General features: G+C 41.0%; 1 protein-coding gene across 2 annotated transcripts in view; it reads right to left on the reverse strand.

The window, feature by feature from the left end:
- Nucleotides 1–22,073, reverse strand: part of KCNH1 (potassium voltage-gated channel subfamily H member 1) — a 448,557-nt gene that overhangs the window by 299,137 nt on the left and 127,347 nt on the right. Inside the window, exon 6 of one of the 2 annotated variants that reach the window (XM_017525585.2) lies at nucleotides 21,547–21,939. In XM_017525585.2, the coding sequence (XP_017381074.1) occupies nucleotides 21,547–21,939 (393 nt within the window). Of the gene's footprint in view, nucleotides 1–21,465; nucleotides 21,940–22,073 lie in introns of both variants that reach the window. The other variant, XM_017525584.2, reaches the window with a different exon arrangement.

The following is a 22,073-nucleotide window of genomic DNA, read 5'->3' on the forward strand; positions in this document are numbered from 1 at the left end:
TCCTGCCTCAGCCTCCTGAGTAGCTGGGATTACAGGCACGCACCACCATGCCCAGCTAATTTTTTGTATTTTTAGTAGAGACGGGGTTTCACCATGTTGACCAGGATGGTCTCGATCGCTTGACCTCGTGATCCACCCGCCTCGGCCTCCCAAAGTGCTGGGATTACAGGCTTAAGCCACCGCGCCCAGCCAAGCTAAATTCTTAAAAGAAATAATAGAAGTCCGATGAATTATGAAACAATATCTCCAAATTACCAAAAGAAAATAATTAGCAATCATGAATCCAATCACATCAGTGCAAAAATCTTTCAAAAATTAAACTGAAATAAAGATATTTTCAGACAAAGTATGAGAATTGGTCACCAGAAGACTAAACAAATGCTAAAGGGTATTGTTCAGGCAGAAAGAAAAATTTACCACATGGAAGCTAGAAGATGATTGAAAGGATGAGGAACAATGAAAGGGGTAATAGATATGAGTGAGTATCGATGTATAAGACAACAATGGAGATACATATAGAATATATATATGCTTGAAAATAACATAAGTAAAGAAGTTACAAGTTTAAAGCATTCTAAAATTCTTGCAATATCTAGGAAGGGGCACAAGTACTAATTTACAATAGAATTGTATTTTTTGGAGTGCTCACCAGAAGTGCAGTAAACTAATATAAAAAATTAATAGAGAGGTGAATAATACAAAATAACCAATCCCAAAAAAAGATATAGAGGAGAGGGGAAAAGAGAAAGGGTGGGACAATTAAGAGCAAACAGTAAGGTAAAAGATAGAAACCAAGATACCATATCAAATGTAATAAAGGCAATGAATTAAATCCTTCAAATTAAAGGCAAGTGTGTCAGAGTGGATTTAAAAAATAGCCTTCTTAGAGGAGATACATCTAAAATACAAGAATATAGCAAGGTTTATGTTAAGGGATCGAAATATTACCATGTAAACACCAAAAAAAATCAAAGCTGGTGTTGCTCCATTAATATCACACGAAATAGACTTAAAGAAAAATTATTACTAAATAGACACACTTCATAATGTTAAGATTCAAATTAGCAGAAAGGTAAAAAAATTCCAAAAATCTAAAACAAAAGCTGTTTCCTTGGAAACATTATAAAGCTATTAAATTAGCAATACTAATTGTAAAGGGGGAAGAGAGAATGAATAAGAGAGATAACGAAGATAAGCAAATATATCAGAAATGAAAAAAGGAAACAGCATCACTACATATCTTACATACATTAAAAGATGAAAGGACATTATTTATGAACAATTGTATACCAATAACTCGAAAACTTTAAATACAATAGGAATATTCTAGGCCAGGTGCAGTAGCTCATGCCTGTAATCCCAGCACTTTGGGAGGCCGAGGCAGGTGGATCATGAGGTCAAGAGATTGACACTAACCTAGCCAACATGGTGAAATCCTGTCTCTACTAAAAATACAAAAAAATTAGCTGGGCGTGGTGGAGTGTGCCTGTAGTCCCAGCTACTAGGGAGGCGGAGGCAGGAGAATCACTTGAACCAGGGAGGCGGAGGTTGCAGTGAGCCAAGATCATGCCACTGCACTCCAGCCTGATGACAGAGTGCGACTCTGTCTCAAAAAAAAAAAAAGAAAAGAAAGGAAATATTCCAAGAAGGATTCAGCTTACAAAAACTGACTCCAGAAGTAACAGAAAATTTGAATAGGTCTTTGACCATTTAAATTATTAAATCCAAAATGGAAAATTCCAAGGCCGGATTGCCTCGACTGGTGAATTCTACCAAATATTTAAGGGAGAAATAAAAATGTTAGAACTCATTACAAAACTACATTGATTAACACAATGTGATATTGGTGTAGTAATATACAAATAAATCAGTGAAAAAAAATTGAGTCCAGAAAAGGACCCAGGCCTATGAAGACACTAATTACGTGAAGGACTGGACTGAGGGCTGAAGACAAGTGAAGAAAGGATGGCCTTCTCAAATAAATGATACCAGGCCAAAGGGTATCCATGTGAGGAAAAAACTAAACTTGCTCTCTATTTCATACCATACACAATAATCAGTCTAAGTGGATTTCGGATCTAAATGTGAATGGAAAACAATAAAGCTGGTGGAAGATAATATGGGAAAATATCTTGAAGTTGGGAGTATGAAATTTAAACAAGAAACAAAAGCACACAAATGAAAAATTGATATATTGCTCTAAATTAAGAACTTTTAATCAAAATGCACCCTAAAGGGAGAAAATAGGAAAAACACACAGTAGGAAAAAAATACTTACAACACATGTAACTCATAAAGGGTTCATATCCAGATTATATAAAGAACATCTACCAATCAATTTTTTAACAAAAAGGGTATTACACGTAGAAAAGGAGACTGCACAAGCACTTCATAAAAGAGGGTAGCCAAAGATGTCCACCTCCAGCAAAAATTCATGAAAAGATTTTAAGCCTCTTTAGTCATTCAAAACACATAAACAAAAACTAGAATGAGAAACAACTAAAAACTCACTGGATTAGGTAGAATTAACCAAACTGAAAACACCAGCGTTGGTAAGAAAGTAGAGCAGTAGAAATTCTCACATACTGCAACCACTTTGTGCAAAGCACTTAATGGACAGCTGTTTGGCAGTATTTACTAATCAATATGCATACACGTAGAGCCCAGCAACTCTTCTCTTTCCAACAGAAATCAGGGTAGTATGAATAATAGCAATGATATTCATTTTAAAAATAACCTAAATGAACATGGATAGTAGATTGGATTAATAAACTGAAGTATATTCATACAAGAGATTACACACAATGATAACAATGAACTACTGATACACTCAAAAGCATGCCTGAATCTCTAAAAAACCAGTACTGAACAAAATAAAAATGTTTCACTGTTCCATTTAATTTATATAAAGTTCAGAAATACACAAAAGAACACTAATGTTAGAAATCAGGTTTGGGGAGGAGGAAGGGAGAAGTGATTAGGAGAGATGAGGGATGTCTGGGGAATTGGTTACATTCTATTTCTTGTTCTGGATGATGGCTACATAGACGACTGCTTTGTTAGAACTCACTGAGCAGCATATTTCTGTTTTAAACATTTTAAAGAAAAATAATCAAAAATGTGACACAAATTTACAAAGCTGTACTGTTTATTATGATAAAAAAGTAAAAAAAGGAAATAACCTAAATGTCAAATAATAATGTAGCCATACAATTAACTACTATATAATCATTTAAATTTCTGCTGTGAAAGAATTTTTAATGTTATAAAAAGAGAAAAATCTATTGCTGAGAGATCCAAGATGACCAAATAGGAACAGCTCTGGAGAGAAGTTCCCAGCAAGAACAAAGCACAGGGTGAGTGATCACTGTATTTCCAAAGGAGTTTTTACTGCCCACAGACCAGCAGATTCCCGGGCTGAAAAGCGCCACGAGTTTCCAGCATGGCTGTTTCAGCTGGTGCTGCGGGTCTCCACACAAAAACACACAAATCTGGGTGGCCGTTTCAACTGGCGACTGGAACCCCTGGGAGACAGAGCCACCATTCAACTGAAAAAAAGGGGGCTGTAACAGGGAGCCAGGTGATCTGGCTTGGTGGGTCCCACCCCCTCAAAGACCAGCAATCTGAAATGCTCTGGATTGAGAGTTTCACAGCAAGTGCAGCTGGACCTGGGACGGTCCAGCTCAGTGGAAGGAAGGGCATCAGCCACTACCAAGGCAGTCTGCCACTACCAAGGCAGTCCACCACTACCGAGGCAGTCTGCCATTACCAAGGCAGTTCTAATTGTACCTCTGTAAACGCCTCTGCTGGCAAACTGTGACTAGACTACCTCCTTGCTAGGCAGAGTGTCTCTGAAAAAAGGCAGCAGCATATCAGGAACTTATAAATAAATAAAGCCCTAACTTCCCAGGACAGAGCACCTGGGGAAAAAGGCGGTTATGAGTTCCGCTGCACCAGACTTAAACGTATCTACCAAGCAGCTCTGAATTGAACAATGGTGCTACCAGCTCAGCACTTGAGCTCCTGTAAAGGACAGACTGTCTCCTCAAGCAGCTCCCCGGCCCCTGTATATCCAAAGAGACACCTCATTAAGGAACGCTCAGGCTGACATCTGGTGGGTATCCTTCTGGGACAAAGATAACAGAAGAAGAAACAGGCAGCAACTCTTATGGTTCTGCAGCCACCTCAGGTGATCCCCAGGCAAGCAGGGTCTGGACTGGACCTCCAGCAGTCCTACAGCAGAGGGGCCAGACTATTAGAAGGAAAACGAAAAAACAGAAAGAAATAACTTCAAACATCAACAAAAAAGACATCCACTCAGAGACCCCATCTGAAAGTCACCAACTACAAAGACCACAGGTATATCAATCCATGAAGATGGGAAAATACAGCACAAAAAGGATGAAAACACCAAAAACCAGAACACCTCTCCCCTTCCAAGGGATCACAACTCCTCACCAGCTAGGGGACAAACCTGGATGAAGAATGAGTCTGATGAATTGACAGAAACAGGCTTCAAAAGGAGGGTTATAACAAATTTCTCTGAGCTAAAAGAACATGTACTAACCCAATGCAAAGAAATTAAGAACCTTGAAAAAGAGATTAGAGCTACCAAGAATAAACAGCTTAGAGAAGAATATAAACGACTTGATGGAGCTGAAAAACACAGCACAAGAACTTTGCAAAGCATACACAAGTTTAAATAGCCGAATCAACGGATATTGGAAATTGAAGATCAACTCAATGAAATAAAATGAGAAGGCAAGATTAGAGAAACAAGTGAAAAGAAATGAACAAAACCACCAAGAAATATGGGATTATGTGAAAAGACCTAATCTATGTTTGATAGGTGTACCTGAATGTGATGGAGAGAATGAATCCAAGCTGGAAAATACTCTTCAGCATATTATCCAGGAAAACTTCCCCAGCCTAGCAAGGCAGGCCAATATTCAAGTCCAGGAAAGAGAACACCATAAAGATATTCCTCAAGAAGAGCAACCAACCCCAAGGTACATAATCATCAGATTCACCAGGGTCGAAATGAGAAAAAAAAAATGTCAAGGGCAGCCAGAGAGAAAGAATGGGTTACCCACAAAGTGAAGCCCATCAGACTCACAGTGGATCTCTCAGCAGAAACTCTACAAGCCAGAAGAGAGCGGGGGCCAATATTCAACATTGAACTTTGAGCCTAAAGTTCATATCCAGCCAAACTAAGCTTCATAAGTGAAGGAGAAATAAAATCCTTTATGAACAAGCAATTACTGAGAAATTTCATCACCACCATGCCTGCCTTACAAGAGCTCCTAAAAGAAGCACTAAACATAGAAAGGAATAATCAGTAACAGCCACCGCAAAAACATACCAAATGGTAAAGACCATTGACACAATGAAGAAATTGTGTCAACTAATGGGCAAAACAACCAGCTAGCATCAAAATAGCAGGATCAAATTCACATATAACAATATTAACCTTAAACATAAATGGGCTAAATGTCCCAATCAAAAGATACCGACTGGCAAATTGGATAAAAAGTCAAAACCCATTGGTGTGCTGTATCCAGAAAACCTATCTCACATGCAAGGATACACGAAGCTCAAAATAAAGGGATGGAAGAAGATTTATCAAGCAAATGGAGAGCAAAAAAAGCAGGAATTGCAATCCTAGTCTCTGATAAAATGGACTTATTTTTAAACCAACAAAGATCAAAAGAGACAAAGAAGGGGATTACATAATCGTAAAAGGATCAATGCAACAAAAAGAGCTAACGATCTTAAATATATATGCACTCAATACAGGAGCACCCAGATACATAAAGCAAGTTCTTAATGACCTACAAAGGGACTTAGACTCCTACACAATAATAGTGGGAGACTTTAACACTTCTTGTCAATATTAGACAGATCAATGAGATAGAAAATTAAAACAAAGATATCCAGGACTTGAACTCAGATCTGGACCAAGCAAACCTAATAGACATTTACAGAACTCTCCACCCCAAATCCACAGAATATACATTCTTCTCATCACCACATCACACCTACTCTAAAATTGGCCACGTAATTGGAAGTAAATCACTCCTCAGCAAATGCAAAAGAATGGAAATCATAACAAACAGTCTCTCAGACCACAGTGTAATCAAATTAGAACTCAGGATTAAGAAACTAACTCAGAATCACAAAACTTCATGGAAACTGAACAAGGGGCTCATGAATGTTGACTGGATAAACAATGAAATGAAGGCAGAAATAAAGATGTTCTTCAAAACCAATGAGAATGAAGACACAATGTACCAGAATCTCCGGGACACATTTAAAACAGTGTCTAGAGGGCATTTATAGCAATAAATGCCCACATGAGAAGAAAGGAAAGATCTAAAATTGACACCCTATTGTAGAAAGAGCTAGAGGAGCAAGATCAAAAACACTCAAAAGCTAGCAGAAGACAAGAAATAACTAAGATCAGAGCAGAATTGAAGGAGATAAAGACACAAAAAACTCTTCAAAAAAATCAATGAATCCAAGAGCTGGTTTTTTGAAAAGATCAACAAAATAGACATACCACTAGCCAGATTAATAAAAAAGAAAAGAGAGAATAATCAAATAGATGGAATAAAAAACAATAAAGGGGATATCACCACCAATTCCACAAAAATACAAACTACCATCAGAGATTACTACAAACAACTCTAGGCACATAAACCAGTAAACCTGGAAGAAATGGATAAATTCCTGGACACTTGCACCCTCCCAAGCCTCAACTAGGAAGAAGTTGAGCCCCTGAATAGACCAATAACAAGGACTGAGGTTGAGGCAGTAATTAATAGCCTACCAACCCAAAAAAGCCCAGGTCCAGATGGGTTCACAGCCGAATTCTACCAGACGTACAAAGAGGAGCTGGTACCACTCCTCCTGAAACTATTCCAAACAATCGAAAAAGAGGGAATCCTTCCCAAATCATTTTATGAGATCAACATCATCCTGATACCAAAACCCAGCAGAGACTCAACAAGAAAAGAAATCTTCAGGCCAATATCCATGATGAAAATAGAAGCAAAAATCTTCAATAAAATACTGGCAAGCTGATTGCAACAGCACATGAAAAACCTTATCCATCACGATCAAGTAGGTTTCGTCCTGGAGATGCAAGGCTGGTTCAACATACGCAAGTCTATAAATGTAATCCACCATATAAACAGAACCAAAGACAAAACCACATGATTATCTCAATAGATGCAGACAAGGCCTTTGACAAAATTCAGTAGCCCTTTATGCTAATAACTCAATAAACTAGTTATCGATGGAACATATCTCAAAATAATAATAAAAGCTATTTATGAAAAGCCCACAGCCAGCATCATACTAAATGGGAAAAAACTGGAATTTTTTTTCAAAGGGAATCTGCCCATTTTCTAGATTCCCTTTGAAATCTGGCACTAGACAAGGATGCCTTCTCTCACCACTCCTATTCAATATAATATTGGAAGTTCTAGCCAGAGTAATCAGGCAAGAAAAAGAAATAAAGGGTACTCAATTAGGAAAGGAGGAAGTTAAACTCTCTCTACTTGCAGAGGACATGATTGTACATTTAGAAGACCCCACCATTTCAGCCACAAATCTCCTTAAACTGAAAAGCAACTTCAACAAAGTCTCAGGATATAAAATCAATGTGCAGAAATCACAAGCATTCCTATACACTAATAACAGACTAACAGAGAACCAAATCAAGAGCGAACTCCCATTCACAATTGCTACAAAAAGAATAAAATACCTAGGAATACAACTAACAAAGGATGTAAAGACCTCTTCAAGGAGAACTACAAACCACTGCTCAAGGAAATAAGAGTTCCACAAACAGATGGAAAAACATTCCATACTCGTGGTTAGGAAGAATCAATTTGTCAAAATGGCCATACTACCCAAAGTAATTTAAAGATTCAACACTATCCTCATCAAGCTACCTATGACCCTCTTCACAGAATTGGAAACAAGCACCTTAAACTGCATATGAAACGAAAAGAGAGTCCACATAGCCAAAACATTCCTAAGCAAAAAGAACAAAGTTGGAGGCATCATCCTACTTCAAACTATACTACAAGGCTATAGTAATCAAAACAGCACAGTAATGGTACCAAAACAGAGATATAGACCAATGGAACAGAACAGAGGCCACAGAGGCAATGCCACACATCTACAACCATCTGATCTTTGACAAATCTGACAAAAACAAGCACTGGGGAAAGGATTGCTTGTTTAATAAATGGTGTTGGGATACCAAGCTAGCCATGTGCAGAAAACAGAAACTGGACCCCTTCCTAACACCTTACATTAACTCCAGATGGATTAAAGACTTTACAAGAAAACCTAGACAAAACCATTCAGGACATAGGCACAGGCAAGGACTTCATGACTAAAACATCAAAAGCATTGGCAGCAAAAGCCAAAATAGACAAATGGGATCTTATTAAACTCCAGAGCTTCTGTACAGCAAAAGAAACAATCATTAGAGTGAACCAGCAACCAACAGAATGGGAAAAAATTTTTGCAATCTACGCATCTGACAAAGGGCTAATATCCAGAATCTACAAAGAACTAAAACAGATTTACAAGAAAAAAACAAACAAACCCACCCACAAGTGGGCGAAGGACATGAACAGACACTTTTCAAAAGAAGACATATATGAGGCCAACAAACATATGAAAAAATGTTCATGATCCCTGCTCACAAGAGAAATGCAAACCAAAACTACATTGAGATACCATCTCACACCAGTTAGAATGGCGATCATTAAAAAATCTGGAGACAGATGCTGGAGAGGATGTGAAGAAATAGCCACACTTTTACACTGTTGGTGGGAATGTAAACTAGTTCAACCATTGTGGAAGACACTGTGGCGATTCCTCAAGGACCTAGAAATAGAAATTCCATTTGACCCAGCAATCCCATTACTGGGTATATAACCAAAGGATTATAAATCATTCTATTATAAAGACACATGCACACATGTGTTCACTGTGGCACTGTTTACAATAGAAAAGACCTGGAACCAACCCGAATGTCCATCGATGATAGACTGGACAAGGAAAACGTGGCATATATACACCATGGAATACTATGCAGCCATAAAAAAGGATGCATCCGTTTCCTTTGTAGGGACATGGATGAATCTGGAAACCATCATTCTCAGCAAACTGACACAAGAACAGAAAATCAAACACTGCATGTTCTCACTCATAGGTGGGTGTTGAACAATGAGAACACATGGACGCAGGCAGGGGAGCATGACTCACTGGGGTCTGTTGCAGGGGGTGACTAGGCAAGGGACAGCTGGGGGTAGGGAGGTTGAGGAGGGACCACATGGGGAGAAATGCCAGATATAGGTGAATGGAGGATGGAGGCAGCAAACCATATTGCCATGTATGTATCTATGCAACAATCCTGCATGATCTGCACATGTACCCCAGAACCTAAAGTACAATAAAATATATATACATATAAGAAAAAAATATATATTGTGGAGGTAATAAACTTCCCCTCTCTAGAAACACTGTAATTTCATTTTAATAAAATATATAAACATATATATGCTTTATGTATGAAGAAAAAGGAGATAGACAATGTATGCCAAAATGTTAACAAGAAGATAAAATCATAGGAATCCTATTTCTTTATTATTTTCTATTATTTTCTAAATTTTTTTACAGGTAACATGAAAAACTGAAATGAAAAACTGAAATTTAAAAATTCTCTTTTGAAAGATTACCCAGAGGCTGTCACTAAGTCTGTCTTCACTTGGAAGCACATCCCTGAGGCACGACATTTCTCCCATAAAGTCTGAAGGAGTCTTTCTTATACGTTAACATTTGTAGGCTTCAGAGTTAAATACTGCATGATAACATGGGAAGAAATCAACGACGTCTGCATGGTTCTGACACAGACTCCCAATCATTGTTCTCTTCCATCAGAGCCAGATCACAGAGCTCCTATTCCACTTTCACTACAATTTACCTGAGTTAAGAGCTGCATGAACAACAAGCAAATGGCCAAGCTATTTTTCACTAACATTTGTCTTGCTTCACAAATAAAGATCAAACCAAAGGAAATTCCCTCCTCCCCCAGCCCCGCATGCAATGCCTTGTGCCCAACTTTCCTGCCCTCATGTGGCGCTCCCTCAACCCACTCAGCAAAGTTCCACCCCTCTTTCAACACCTTCCTAAACAGGTGGTTTTTGCTTTTTTCTGACAGCCTTCTACAGTTCTCCTAACCCAATTATGCTCAGAAGTTTTTCAGCATGTGTGATTCCTGCAGCACCCTTCAGCAGATCATTCCTCCTTTGCTGCAACTTTTTCTTCTAGTGGTTTCTATAATTTCCAGTGTCATTTTCCTACTTCTGAGTATGTGCTACTGCCTATATTTAGATGCATGAGGCAGAAAGAAAACTAATAAAATGATTTCAAAGTCATCAAAATCTGTTGTTTATAAAGAAACCAAATGCCACCTTACACATATTACGATGGCTACTCTCAGCCGTGAAGATGGCTATATACACAAACTAACACAGGAACAGAAAACCAAACACTGCATGTTCTCACTCATATGTGGGAGTTGAACAATGAGAACACATGGACACAGGGAGGGGAACAACATACACTGGGGCCTCTTGGGGGACGGGGGTAAGGAGGGGAGAGCATCAGGACAAATACTTAATGTTGTGGGGCTTAAAACTTAGAAGACAGGTTGATAGGTGCAGCAAACCACCATGGCACATGTATACCTATGTAACAAGCCTGCACGTTCTGCACATGTATCCCGCAACTTAAAGTAAAATTTTAGAAACTTTAAAAAAAAGATGTCTACGCACAGAAAATAACAAGTGTTAGCAAGAATGTGGAAAAATTGGCACCCCGTGCACTGTTGGTGGGAATGTAAAATGGTGCCGCTGCTGTGCAAAACATTATAGTAGCTCCTCAGTAAACTAAAAATAGAATTACATGACTCAGCAATTCCACTTCTAGATATATACCCAAAAGAACTGAAAGCAGGGACGCGAACAGAGGTATTTGTACTCCAGCGTACATATCAACATTATTCATAATCGCCAGAGGAGGAAGCAACCCGTATCCACTGATGGGTGATGGATAAACAAAATGTAGTATATACATACAATGAATATTATTCATCCTTAAAAAGGAAGCAAATTTTGACACAACATGAGTAAACCTAATGACATTATGCTAAGTGAAATAAGCCAGTTACAAAAGGATAAATATTGTAGAATTACAATTATGAGGTACCTAGAGTGGTCAACAGAACTGCCCCGCTGAGCCAAGTCCAAATTTCAATAGAAAAATTACGCAATCAAATGTTTATTTTATTAAACCTCTAAGTTTTAGGGTGGTTTCTTATGCAGCATTACACAACTGAAACCATACTGCATCCCAGTAAGAGTGAGCAAGCTACTGACACACTCAACATGGCTGACACTCACAGATATTGTACTGAGAGAAAGAAGTCAGGTACAAAAGATTACATGCTGAATCATTCCACTTAGCTGTACTTCAAGAACAGGTAAAACTAATCTGTGACAATGGAAGTCAGAATAATGGTTACTTCGGTGGAGGGCAGTTTAGGATAAAGTGAAGGAGAACCTTCTAGGGTGCTGGAGAAATCTGATGTTTTGATCTAAGCAGTGGTTACACGCAAGTATACATTTGTAAAAATTCAATAAGCCCTATACTTTAATGTTATTTTTTATCCCACTTAACTGTATGTATTTTATACCTCAATTTTTTAAGGTTTCAAAAAATTCTAATGAGGGGAGATTAGCTATCACAAAGTCTGTATCAGATTATGGTAAGTGCTATGAAAAAGTAAAGGGAGAGAACTTTGTAGTAGGGTGCTCAGGGAACGCCACTCTAATCATGCAATGTTTAGCGAACATCTCAATGAAGTGAGAGGAAAGGCCACGTAGGGGAAGGATGCTCCAGAATACGGATTTTATTCTGTGTGAGATGAGAGGCTCCTAGGTCTGCAAACAAAATAAGATGAAAACTGAGATCTCACCATTGGGTCTGGCTATTTGGACATCACTGGCACCTTTGACAAGAACAGTTACAGTTTCAACAGAGTGACAAAGATGAAAACCTGATTAGAATAAGTGTAAGAAAGAGAAGAGAAAAAGCAGAAACAAAAAGTACAGAGAACTCTTTCTTCCCGTAAAAGCGGCAGGAAAATGGGGCAGCAGCTGGGGTATGTGGAGAGAGCTTTATAAAGATGGGATATATTCTTTGATCATATAGAAGGGAAAGGAAACAACTGAGGAGTGGGCAAGAGGGAGCGTATTCAGCACAGAAGCTGACCCACTAGGGGGTGGGAAGCAGAGTATGTGGGGTTGGATTTAGTGATGGGAGTGCGTGTAAGTTGTTTTTGTTTTGTTTTGTTTTGTTTTTTAAAATACTCTGTCACCCAGGCTGGAGTGCAATGACATGATCTCAGCTCATTGCTACCTCCACCTCCTTGGTTCAAGTGATTCTCCTGCCTCAGCCTCCCGAGTAGCTGGGACTGCAGATGCCTGCCACCGTGCCCAGTTAATTTTTGTATTTTTAGTAGAGACAGAGTTTCACTGTGTTGGCCAGGCTGGTCTCAAACTCCTGACCTCAGGTGATCCACCCAACCAGGCATCCCAAAGTTCTGAAATTACAGGCATGAGCCATCACACCTGGCCAAGTTCTCTTTTGATCACTCCTCTTTTGTCAGTGAATAAAAAGCAAGAGGATCAGGGAAGGGTGCAAGCTGGGTGTTGACAGTCTAAGGAGAGAGGAGAGGCTCTGAAGGTTTGCCTTATTGCAGAACACAGCCCGGGGAAATTCAGGGGTAATTCCAAGTGAGCTGAAGTCAATCTGCGCAGTGGTGGAGCTCTCCGCTCACATTCTGCAGCCACATTCAGGACTAGAGCACAGCCTAGAGGAGGCAGAAAATAGAGTCCAAGTGGGGTGAGGGTTTGGCCAGGCGTTAGGACTGAGGGGCAGAGGAACAGGAGTTGGGGGAATGGGGTTCAGTATACTAGTGGGGGTGACGGCCTGACTATAGTAGGTCCAAGGAATGGGAGGAGGGGAAGCAGGGACATGTTATTTCCCTAACTCATTCTCACCCCTGCTTCCTAGGTACACCTTCAAAAACAAAAGTCAGATGAGATCCCACCCTAGTGAAAGCCTGTGATGGTTTCTTCTTGCCTACATGATAAACTGTAAACTCCTTGTAAGACCCTGGGAGTCTTTATCACTTGACTCGACCTTCCTCCGTCCCCCAGTGCTGACTCTGATTTGGGCACAATCAATGTCCTGTGCATCCCATATAGCACAGCCCTTTGCACATGTTCTTTCCTCTCCCAGAAATGCCCTATTTCCTCCTCACCAGACTAAGCCTAGTTATCTCCTCCAGGAAGCCTCCCTTTGCCTAGTGAGAGCACTAGACAAAGTGCTTCCTGTTGTAAGCTGTAACACCTTGAACTGGCTCCTAGAATGCCTCTCGCATTCTCTGCCTAGGCCTATTATCTGTGGCCCCTACTAAACCAGGGGCTCCCTGGGGAGTTGTATCCCTATCCCCTGTCCTCTAAGTCAATTACGTTTCTTTAAAGGAAGACCAACCTGAAAGAGGAGCCAAGAATTGGTGGGGAACTAAATGAAAGTAGAACTTGGGTTAAAGCCTCTCCCAGAGAAGATGCTGGGAGAGAGGGATGGTGAATCAACAGAAGAGAGTCAGACACAGCAGCTGAGTGTATTCTGCTCCCCCGTGCAGAACTCTTATTATTATACTTCAAGTACTGGGATACATGTGCAGAACATGCAGGTTTGATACATAGGTATACACATGCCATGGTGGTTTGCTACACCCATCAACCCATCATCTACATTAGGTATTTATCCTAATGCTATCCCTCCCTTAGCCCCACCCCACCCCCTGACAGGCCCTGGTGTGTGATGTTCCCCTCCCTATGTCCATGTGTTCTCATTGTTCAACTTCCACTTAAGAGTGAGAACATGCAGTGTTTGGTTTTCTGTTCCTACATTAGTTTGCTAAGAATGATAGTTTCCAGCTTCATCCATGTCCCTACAAAGGGCATGAACTCATCCTTTTTTATGGCTGCATAGTATTCCATGGCATATATGTACCACATTTTCTTTGTCTAGTCTATCATTGATGGGCATTTGGGTTGGCTGCAAGTGTCTGCTATTGTGACTAGTGCTGCAATAAACATACGTGTACATGTGTCTTTATAGTAGAATGATTTATATTCCTTTGGATATATACTCGATAATGGGATTGCTGGGTCGAATGGTATTTCTGGTTCTAATTCCTTGAGGAATCGCCATACTATCTTCCACAATGGTTGAACTCTTTCATTGCCTCAGAGAGATTTGTTTTTAGGTTTTGTATTTTTTTAACTCTAGAATCACAGTTTCATAGCCAATCACTACTTTCTGGAAGCCACGCGGGACCAACTTACTGTTGTTAAAAAATGCTCCCCTAGCCACTCCCCGGCTCCCACACGTACACACCCCAGGTAGGATCATGACTCGGGTGCCTGTCCAGGACACAGCACCTATAGCCCAGTCTCCCATGTGAAGCCTCTGCTTTAATAAGAGGGGTGTCTCCTCCACAATTCTTCACCCACTGTGAGCACAAGTCAGGATGAAGACTGATAAATTAAATCAAAGGAAAAGTTCTGCACAATATTTTCAGCATGGAGGCAGCGGCATCATCACTAACATCACTGAAAACAGACTCAGCCCCTGGCCACTGCTGGCAGGTCACACTCATCAAAAGAGAAACGCACTCATCCACAGCACTTCCTGCCACTAACAGACACTGGAGTGAAAACTACCATGTGTCTGGTGTTGTCCTCTTTTTGTCAAAATAATTGAAGAAATAGCACAAACATGAAAGATAGAAATGCCAAGGAAAAAACAATGAAATGTGAGGATATTATGGTACAATTTAGTTTTTCTGTCCATTTTACTATCAGACATAATGACTTGTGAGAAATGTCATTTTTACCCATGAGCTACCACAGACTGCTAAGAGAGGCCAGCCTGCAGCCCAGGGTCTCACCTCCTCTCCACCGTCCAAGTCAAACCCACAGCAGAAGGAGGTCCTAGAACAAGACCTGTGCTGATCATTGAAATAATCAACGCTATAGGGTAATGATTTTCAATTGCTATTGCTAAATAAATCACGATACATCCATATAATAGGATATTATTCTGCAATTTTTAAAAAGTTATCCTGAAAAGAAATGGAACAACCTTACATGCATGTTGCTAAGTGAAAGAAACCAACCCGAAAGACCACATGCTGTGTGATTCCTATGTTACAACACTCAAAATGCAAAGCTATGGCGTAAAGAGATCTGTGGTTGCTAGGAATTGGGGTAGGGGGATGAATACGTGGAGCACAGGGGATGTTTAAGGCACTGAAACTTCTCTATGAGATACCGTAATGGTGGACATGCATCACTACACACTTGTCCAAACATACAGAATGTATAATCCAAAGAATGAACCCTCATGTAAACTATAGGCTATATGCTATGTGAACTTTAGCTAACAATAATGTACTAATATTGGGTCATCAATGATATCAAATGTACCATAGTAATGCAAAATGTTAATAGAGAGGAAATTGTGTGCAAGGAATGGAGGGGAGGGTGGTTTCTGTGCATCCCACTGCGTGTTTCTATAAACTGAAACAGCTCCAAAAAAATTAAGTCTACTAATAAAAAAAAAAAAAAGTTGCCATTATGAGCCACAAGGACTGCCTATACAGTATTGCTAGAACTGAGGAAAAGCCCTAGTCATCTCATGATTTTCACCTGGCAGCTTCCCACCTGTTTCCTTCCAGCTGGACAGCAAGAGGAGTCATCTGTGTGAAAACCGAAAAATTAGCTATCTACCTAAAAAGAACCACAGGTAAGGACTGATAACCATAAATTAACAGGATAAGCAATGAACGTTGGTACAACTTGATTTCAGCATCAGTGACAAGGAAAGCCTGGAAGAGCAGGGAATAGTGAGCCTAGAAGAACCTAGAGGTCAGGCCATTCACCCAGGAGAGAGAAACAGGGCAGGCAATAAGGCCTTGGAGTCACTGCTGACCTCCGCCCTCACCATCCATCCCCATACACCTGCACCAGTGACCACAGACTGACCACCCAAACCTCTCACCCCTGAGCTGTCACAGAGATCCACCAAAATGAGGGAAATAGCAGGGGCCATGCCAGGGAATGAGTCAGAGAAGGGGCCCAGGGACTGAAATGCACAGCTTGGTTCCCTCGGCTTCCAGATTCTCTGACGAGACAGCATGACCTGCAGGAGAAAGCACAAGCCTAGGAGTCAGGAGACTAGCGTCCAGTTCCAATACCTCAAAACAGCTGCCATCAGGCAAGAGGACAAACTGCCCCTTTCCTCTCATCTGCAAAACTGGGATAACACCTGCTCTCAGGCCACAGAAGGTTAGAGCTGGAATGGGCTCATCACACAGGTGAGGCAAACCAAGTTGAAGGAGATGAAGTTAGTTTCACAAGGTTGCACAGCTGGGTGGCAAAGTCCCACTTGGGTAACAAATCCTAGTTCATGCAGTTTCTTCACTGCCACACACAGCTAGGATAAAGGTGATCTGTGTGAGTGTTTGGGAAAGTTAAAATCACAAGATAAAGGAAAACTTGTCAATGCTACCATCTTTTCATTGGCACATTTTGCTCCTGTTCTGCCAGAAGGCGAGTATCTCCCATGAGAGTGAGCTCTTGGCAAGTGTCAGCTACATCACTGGCACTAGCTGGTTGTGCTGCTGTCTGAGGTTACAGAGCCAGGGACAGAAGGAAGCTCTTGACCGCCTTCAGGCTTCAGGGCACCAGCACTGTCACCTGGGAGACAGCAGCCCCATTCTCCCCTTTGCATGCATTTTTACATGTCAACAGCAGTAAGCAGTAAGTTTCCTTAGGGGAGTAAATCTGTTTTGTCAATAATAATTCAATCTTTAACACATGGAGCAGACTAGCCCAACAATCCACTCAGCACTTGAAAGAGATTCATTTAGCTTTTGCTTTGACATACTCTTTCCAAGATTTAGTTTGCTCAGATTCCAGATCTTTTGTTCTCTAACCAGTTTAACTAATGTGCAAACATATCCTCAAACGGAGTCCAAAACAGATTATTACCAACAGACTGGAGAATGACGCAAATGTAGCCCATCTACATAAGTGAAACGAGTTTAGCCAAAGGGATCACTTGTGTGGCTTAAATCACGGAGATGGGCTATATCCACAGGGCTGAATTCACAACTGCAGGCTTTAACAATTTACCCCTGTTCTTTTTCAACCCAGGCTTTGCGTGGCTCCAATCTTTTCACTTCAAGAACTCCCCACTCCCTCTCCACACATACACACAGATGGCAAAGCCAGCACAGCTCATGTCCTTCTTTGGTGGTCTCCACTGGCACACAAGCTCATCGGCATAATTTTGAGAACACCAAAGATGATTCAGCTAGCTCCATATGTATTTTTTATGAGAAATGAGTCAATGATTTCTCATTTCTCTGCACACTCCCCCAGAGAAAGAACCTAGAGCACAGGGACCTGTAGTCTTAGATTAGTAACTCCACAACAGATCCCAGGTGAGAAGAAAGCATGTGGTGAATATGAAGCCACTAAGCCATTAATCAGAATTCTCCAACCCGGGGGATTTTCCTCCAGCCTAATCCAGGTTCGAACGGTGGGGTGCCCTTCATGGGCTCTCCAATCCTCTAACCAGCATCAGCCCTTCATTCCCACTAATATAATGGTGTCGTCTCACTAAAGGACTATGCCTGGGAAACTGTGCTGGGTCTGTCCCTTGGCAAGTATCTTTAACTGGCCATCTCATCCCCAACACAGATGCCTTGGGGAAAATGTAGCTGCACACCCCTATTTACCCCCACTGGAACCCATGCCCACCTACCCCACCACATTCAGCCAAGCCAAGGAGTGAGCCACACACATCAGAAGCTTCCTCGTCAGTTTTGACTCAACTGTCCTTCATTAAGTGTTTTGCTCCTACTTTATAAAAATCTGTTGCTATTAGGAATAAGAAGAGTCAGAAGGGAACTCATTATTACAGTGATTATATGATATGTTATTCGATTTTGAGTGAGTCATTTCCGCTTGAGTCTTTTTTTCTTACTTGTGAATTAAGAAGGTTGAACTCTAAGACCTCCATGGTCCTGTCAGGCTGTGACCTCAAGTGGGTCTACTTATCACCTGCTAAGTGTTCCCACCCGCTACCTTGTTTTCCTCCCACCCCAATAACAAGAAAGAGGTCAGGATTCTAGGCCTCTTGTTCTTACAGTAAGCTTCTGGAAGTGAGACTAATGCAGATGAGATTTAGCATTCACCAGACTTTAGCTTCTGGAGCTGCCAGGAAACTCAAATAACCCACCGCCCAAATGCTGGGCCCACAGTCAGGTATAGTAGTGTTATCCCCAAGATGTAGGTTGGAAAACCGTAATCCAGGAAGACTAAACGTACACAAGGATCTCAGTTGTTCTAACAGGTGATACCAAGAGAACTAAAAGCCAAATCTTCCCTTTCCTCACAATGATCTCCCTGCACACCTCCAGTTGTTATGAAAGGCTTTTATTTGGGGTGTTAGCCAAAGCTTTAAAAGAAAGTAACAAATATAAAATCATGTCTTACAGAAGTACACAATAACTGTAACCCTTACTATTTATACTATTATTTATGACCAAGAGGTGATAGTACAAGCTTTGATACTAAGGCCTTGGCTAATGAGAAAGCTACAGATAACTGACATTTTTCCTATTAACCAACCTATTTCATGAATCTATAAATCAGAAACCCCCGTCAGGGGTACTCACAAATAACGGCAAAGTAGTTCGAACCCAACATACACTGTTGGTTTGGCACTCCGTCCCTGGGGAGATGCACTCGGCTCTGTTCACCTACCAGGTAATTGACACATTTACATATGTGTTATGTGTTTATAGTTCTGCCAATTTTTAATAAGAATCTGTGGAAGCTGGAGAACTGCTCTATTTATCCGCAAAATTTTAGTGCCATTACTCTAAATAGAAAATGGTTTATTTTTTTAAAACAATGTGTTTTTAAAGCTAAATTTCACTTTCCATGTGTTTAAGAAGCTATTTTAGATTCAGATAATTTGAATTACCTAAGCCAAAATGATCATATTTTCCTAAGAAAAAAGATTTCTAAAAATGTGCTCACAGAGAAATATCATTCCCAAAATGTAATAAAATTCTCATTTGCGGGCTGAGAGTGGTGGCTCACACCTGTAATCTCAGCACTTTGGGAGGCCAAGGCAGGCAGATCACTTAAGGTCAGGAGTTCAAGACCAGCCTGGCCAACATGGTGAAACCCCATCTCTCCTAAAAATACAAAAATTAGCTGGGCATAGTGACACGTGCCTGTAATCCCAGCTACTCAGGAGGCTGAGGCAGGAGAACTGCTTGAACCCGGGAGGCAGAGGTTGCAGTGAGCTGAGATCGTGCCCCTACACTCCAGCCTGGGTGACAGAGCGAGACACTGTCTCAAAAATAGAAAATCTCATGTAAGAACCCCAATGTTCATGTTAGTTATGATTCTGCTCTTGTAAATGATCACTCTTGACTCATTTCATCCCCCTACAAAATTCACACAAGCCACCCCAGAGAGTTAGTCCTTGGGATTTTAAAGTATTCTAAAACCCATCACACAGATACAAGCATGGGTTGTTCTGAATCTAGAGCATCTGAGCTTCCAAATTCTCTCCTTCCATCTCTTCATTGGCAGCATTTGGTAGAAATGCTGGAAAGAGAAGTGGTAATAGTTCTGTTCTCCCAGAGAAAAGGCTGTTGTCCCGCCCACCACTGGTACTGATCTGAAGGCAGAGAGGCATCATTATGCCACCAGTAAGACATGGAGTCACTGGCCAGGTGTTGACATCCCTGCAAGGAGCAGGCTGTTCTTTTTAGCGTTCTCAAGCCTGAGTCCTATGAGCCCTTTAGCTCTGAAATGTGTCTTGCCTCAACTTAGTTTCCAGGGGGCTTCCTAGATTACCCACACAACGCAGCCAGACTGAGACCTTGGGAGCCTCTGTAATCTGAAGCAATGAGGGCCCAGCTGAACAAGGCTGGAGACTTGCCAAATAATTGCTTTATCTTAATCCAACTGGAATGTCGACTAGGAGTAGGACAAAGGCAGGGCAATTCCCATAGAACACTAACCAGATAAGAATCTGACATTTTTCTTTGCAATGAATGACTTGATATCATCACTTTTTCAAAGAAAATCACCTTAATCAGCTCAGTGGCCCTTCCTGCTACAACACGTCCCAGGCCAATTCAGTAAATGACTTAGAGCATATCCTAATTCCAACACATTTACAGGGAATTTAGCTTCCTTTAATTTCATCCATCGCCTGTTGGACTAACAATCGAAAACAGTTGCTCTAGTCTGAATGTTTGTCTCCTACAAATCTCATATTGAAATCCCATCTCCAGTGTTGGAAATAGGGCCTCTAATGGGAGGTGTTTGGGTCATGGGGGCGTATCCCTCTTGAACAGATTAATGTCCCCTCTCAGGGAAGTGGGTGGTGAGTGGATTCTCACTCCATTCGTTCCCACAACAGCAGGTTGTTACAAAGAGCCTAGCACCTCCCCGTCCTGTCTCTCACTTCCTCTCTTACCAGCTGATCTCTGAAAAAGCTGGCTCCCCACTTCACCTTCCACCATGAGTATACCCAGTCCTGAATTTTCCAGCCATTGGAATCTTGGTTTTCCTTTATAAATTACCCTGCCTCAGGTATTTCTCTATAGCAACACAAAAATGGACTAAAACAGAAGTGTAATCCAAAAACAACACTGTTCCTTTTAACCACAAGCTGGTGCCTGACTACCTCAGTACATGGTTGTCTCCCAACTCATTTTAGCAAAGAAATAACTTATCTCAAAACTTAACAGAAAAAAGGAAAAGCAAACTTTCAAGAAAATGGTATTCCTGTTATCAGGAGTTAACTGGCTATGAAACAGCCAAAAGTCAGCAGCAGATAAAAGAAAAGTCTGCATAATTAGAATAATCAATAGGTAGATATTCAGCAACTATATACTCAACAGAAGACTTGCCAGTGCAGTGGCCATGCATGCCTGCTGTTGCAGGCCCACCATTCCTGAGCCAGTGGCTTACACTCCACGTGGAGTAATAAGCCTTTGGTCTCTTCCATACCCATTCACTGTCATGCAGGGCCTCCAAACTGCCAAAGGATGGGAACAGCAGGCAAGGGTATCTAGCAAGCATGCTCCCTCTGTTCTAGACATCAGTCATGCTATTTCCCACCCATTTAATTATTATTCTGTTGACCACCCACATTTAATTCAGTTTTAAAGACATGACAACAAGGTCTGAGATTTGAGGGATGTACCTGACTCTCTCTCCCCTCCAGTGGTGGTGGAATCTGATCAGCAAAACCAATCTTCCCTGGATCACCCATAAAGGCACTAACCTCATCCACGTTCTCAAAAGCGTTGATGACATCATATGGTAAACAGGACAGAAGGTCAATCACAAACCACGTCTTCAGGTAGTTCATGCGGATAAGTTTGGGGTCAGAAATCACCTCCCCCGCTGGTCCAACAAAGGTGGTATGAAAATTGAGCACAATGTCCACCAAAAAGATAACATCCACGATGCTATCAACAACCAGCCAGGCCACATTGTTCTGCCTGGTTTTGAAGGAGACATTATAAGGGACCAAGATGGCTGTATAGAAGGTCAAGATCAAGATGATCCAATCCCACGTGGTCTTAAAAACACAGTAATGTAAGATGATGTGAGGGGGAGTCTTTGGCGCCTCTTGCTTGTACTGGGGAAGGATGTCTGAGCCCAGCTGTAGGACCTGTACAGAAAAACATGATGGAGAGAACTAAGTTAGGATTTAATTGCAAGTGTCTAACCAGTCAGCATCTGTAATTGACAATTAGTCACAATACTCTGGATCAATCGTTAGGTACAATAACAGGTATGAGAGGA

This window comes from Cebus imitator, unplaced genomic scaffold (genome assembly GCF_001604975.1).
Source record: "Cebus imitator isolate Cc_AM_T3 unplaced genomic scaffold, Cebus_imitator-1.0 Scaffold38, whole genome shotgun sequence".
In the NCBI taxonomy this organism is placed as follows: domain Eukaryota; kingdom Metazoa; phylum Chordata; class Mammalia; order Primates; family Cebidae; genus Cebus; species Cebus imitator.